The sequence below is a fragment of the Colobus angolensis genome, unplaced genomic scaffold (assembly GCF_000951035.1).
Source record: "Colobus angolensis palliatus isolate OR3802 unplaced genomic scaffold, Cang.pa_1.0 Scaffold91, whole genome shotgun sequence".
In the NCBI taxonomy this organism is placed as follows: domain Eukaryota; kingdom Metazoa; phylum Chordata; class Mammalia; order Primates; family Cercopithecidae; genus Colobus; species Colobus angolensis.
The window spans coordinates 3,595,356-3,598,793 of NW_012123043.1; the positions used below are offsets into that span (position 1 = coordinate 3,595,356).

At 48.0% G+C, this 3,438-nt stretch overlaps 1 protein-coding gene across 1 annotated transcript in view; it reads left to right on the top strand.

The window, feature by feature from the left end:
* The window catches only part of LOC105504397 (maestro heat-like repeat-containing protein family member 7), a 66,281-nt gene that overhangs the window by 20,732 nt on the left and 42,111 nt on the right, over positions 1-3,438 (top strand). The window contains exons 7-9 of the mRNA XM_011931834.1: positions 1,329-1,436; positions 1,940-2,075; positions 2,884-2,972. Of these exons, the coding sequence (XP_011787224.1) occupies positions 1,329-1,436; positions 1,940-2,075; positions 2,884-2,972 (333 nt within the window). The remainder of the gene's footprint in view (positions 1-1,328; positions 1,437-1,939; positions 2,076-2,883; positions 2,973-3,438) is intronic.

Sequence of the window (3,438 nt, forward strand, 5' to 3'; positions counted from 1 at the left end):
AGGCTGGAGTGCAGTGGCACGATCTCAGCTCACTACACGTCTGCCTCCCCGGTTCAAGCAATTCTCCTGCCTCAGCCTCCCAAATAACAGGGATTACAGGTGTGTGCCACCATGCCCGGCTAATTTTTGTATTTTTAGCAGAGACAGAATTTCACCATATTGGCCGGGCATTCATTGAATGCCCACATCGTGTTGAACTCCTGCCCTCAGGTGACCCACTCACCTCAGCCACCCGAAGTGCTGGGATTATAAGTGTGAGCCACTGCGCCCATCCCTGGCCACTCTTAACAGTATCTTTTGAAGAGCAGGTAGTTTTTCACTTTGATGAAGTCCAAATTATTATTATTTTTTATGGTTATATTTTGTTTATATTATTTAGGAATTTTTGCCTTCCTTAAGTATTTTCTCATTTTCTTCTAGAATCTTATCATTCTAGATTTTAAGTCTGTGGTCAATTCTGAATTAACTTTTGTATTGGACGGTCAGGTATATGTTGTAGTTCATTTTTCTTTTTTTGGCACGTGGCTGTCCATGATGGGGTTCAGTGCTCTGGGAGAAAGGCTACCCTGAAGGACACCTGTCCAGCAGCTATGATACAGGACACACTTTCCCAAAAGTTTGTAGCAAGCAGGACACAGGCCTCTTTTCCCTGGTGGGATCTCAACCTAGTGTAGTAATAATAACACTTCTAGGGTTGCTGGGAGGATAGAGTGGGTTATTCTATTCAGAATACTTACCTGTGTCACTATTATTATTAACCTCCAGAAATTAATGGCTCTGAATCTCATCCTTCAGAGACCACTTTACCCCTTCCACTGGCCTAGCAGGTAGGGGTTTGCATGGATATGCCACCAAGAGAGCCCCATCTCCCCACCTTATCCCATTCCTGCTTACCCACTGCTTTGTAATTCTACATCTAAGGCACAGCGCTGTCTTTAAACATTCCTCTCAGAAGAGACCCAGAAGGTAGCAGGTGAAACTCTGGAGACTTTTTTTTTTTTTTGAGACAGAGTCTTGCTCTGTCACCCAAGCTGGAGTGCAAAGGTGTGATCTTAGCTCATTGCAACCTCCGTGTCCCAGGTTCAAGCCATTCTGCTGCCTCAGTCTTCTGAGTAGCTGGGACCACAGGCATGCACCACCACACCCAGCTAATTTTTTGTATAGCCCCGGTGACTCTTAAACACATCTTTGCTTTGCCAAGTTCATGGGGGCCTGCCACAACTCCCTCCTTTTTGTCTTTTTAGCAGTCAGGGATGTGGAATCAGGAGAAGGAAGGGAGCAGCACTCCCACAGAAGGTGTTCACAAGGTCTCTTTACTCCTTTTCCAGATCATCTTACCTTGGTCATTACTGTCAGACAAAGTGCACGAACAGATGCGGGCCTTGGGCACTATTTCCCGGCTGCTGAGGTTCATTTGCAATTTCCCGGAACTGTCAGTGAGTGCTTGGAGTCGGGGAAAGGCTGACTCAGCAGGCCCTGCTTCTCTGCACATGGGGTACCTGAGAGCCTCTGGCTCTGCGGGGGGTTACTGGGAGGTGGGTGGTCAGAGTGTCCCTCTTTTTTTGCATTAGTGACGTTTCTGTTCCTATGGGGTAAGAGGTTTGACTTGTTTGTTTGGTCTGCCCTTGGCCAAGTGAGTTCCAACTGGCTGGACACATCTCAGCCTTGCTGGGGGACCGCTAAACAGCTGAGTTGGGTCCACAGCTTCCCACTGGCTAACATGTTTCGGGGATCTGGCTGCCCCATTTCCCTGGGTGCTGCTTTGAAAGGTTTTTCTTGGCCAGGGAAAGAGTGTGGAGCTGGTGTGGTGAGGGGATACATGCAGGCAAATGATTCAGTGGTGTGGAGGGGTGGGGAGGTTGGAGAGGGATGGTGGCCACAGTATGGGGAAGCTCTTTTTCGGGTGATGGGGAGTTAACCAGTTTCCTCTTTGGGGCAGCACATGGAGGAATTCTCAATGAGTGGGAAACTGATGAGCATCTTCGGCCTCTTCTGCATGGGCTGCAACCACGAGATCAGCATAGAGGCATCGGAGGCATTGCATTACCTGTTCAAAATCCTTGTGCTTCAGAGAAGTAAGCAACATGAGCCTGGGTAGCCACTGGGCTGCAGCCATGGGAGCCCATGAATAACAGGAGCACATAAGCACTGCTCATTGAATGCCCACTTTGTATCAGGCGCACGATGAAGGGCAGCTCCTTCTCACAAGGGCAGAGTAAATATGCTATGATGCCCCAAGATGAGGGATCCTCGTTACAAGCAGATCTGGAAATTTTATCTGGATGAGCTCCAACCCCATTGCTGATGCAATGCCCTCTTGTGAGAGATTCTAAGAGATTCTCAGGGAAAAGAGGAGCTAGGCTTGCAGCCACCTATGGAATCAACTTGGATACTGAATATTTCCCAGTGGTCTCAGCCTTACTGCTAGGCCTAAGACTGAGAAAATGAACATCTTTTCTTTGGGAACAAAGTTGGGAGTCCCAGATTGAGCCCCTCTTTGCAAAAAAATACAGTCATATACACTTACAGAGGTGCCAGGAGGATTTGCAAATATCCCTAAAAGGAGCTTCAGAAACGCTTACTTCTCATGGTTCAACAGGGCATACTTCTTATGAGGGCATTTGCTCAGCACCCATGGGTAGAACAGTCCACATTCTGGCACAGCGCAGGAAGAGCTACAAGGACCAGACTGAGTCCCCAGCCACATTCTCCCTCCACCCATTGGCCTGGTGCTGGGGAACTCTTCCCACTCTGTTGAGCAAATGTTATTTCACCCATTTCACTCTGTTGATCTTCTCTGAGGTTTGGAGGGGAAATAAAGAAGGGTGTGTTCCTATTTCCCTGTTAAGGCCCTGCCCCTTAATTGTTGTTTTTGGACTGAAGGTGTGAAACAGAAGACAGAGACTATCCTGAAGGATTTGCAGAAGCATTTCCGTGGAGCATGGCTTGCCAGCCTGCAGGATCTAACACTGGTAACTATCACTCTCCACAGTGCATGAAATGTCCAGATGGGGAGCCATGACAGGGAATAAGGAGAGTTGGGGTGGGGAGATTGTAGAGGGCCTGAATGGGGCCACAGAGGAGTAATCCTTCACCCAGAAGAGTGTCTCCAAAGCTCAAGGTGTCATGGATAGCAGGCTGGAGGGGTAAGACCCATTCCCTAGCTGCACTTGAGTTGACTGAGGCTTGAAGTCACTGAGAGAGTTTTTTTGTTTGTTTGTTTTTTTGTTTTTGTTTTTGTTTTTTTTTAATAGAATCTTCATCTGTTGCCCAGACTGGAGTGGCATGATCTCAGCTTACTGCAACTCTGACTCCTGGGTTCAAGTGATTCTCTAGCCTCAGCCTCCCGAGTAGCTGGGATTGCAGGCTCATGCCACCACACCCAGCTAATTTTTGTATTTTTTAGTAGAGATGGGGTTTCACCATGTTGGCCAGGCT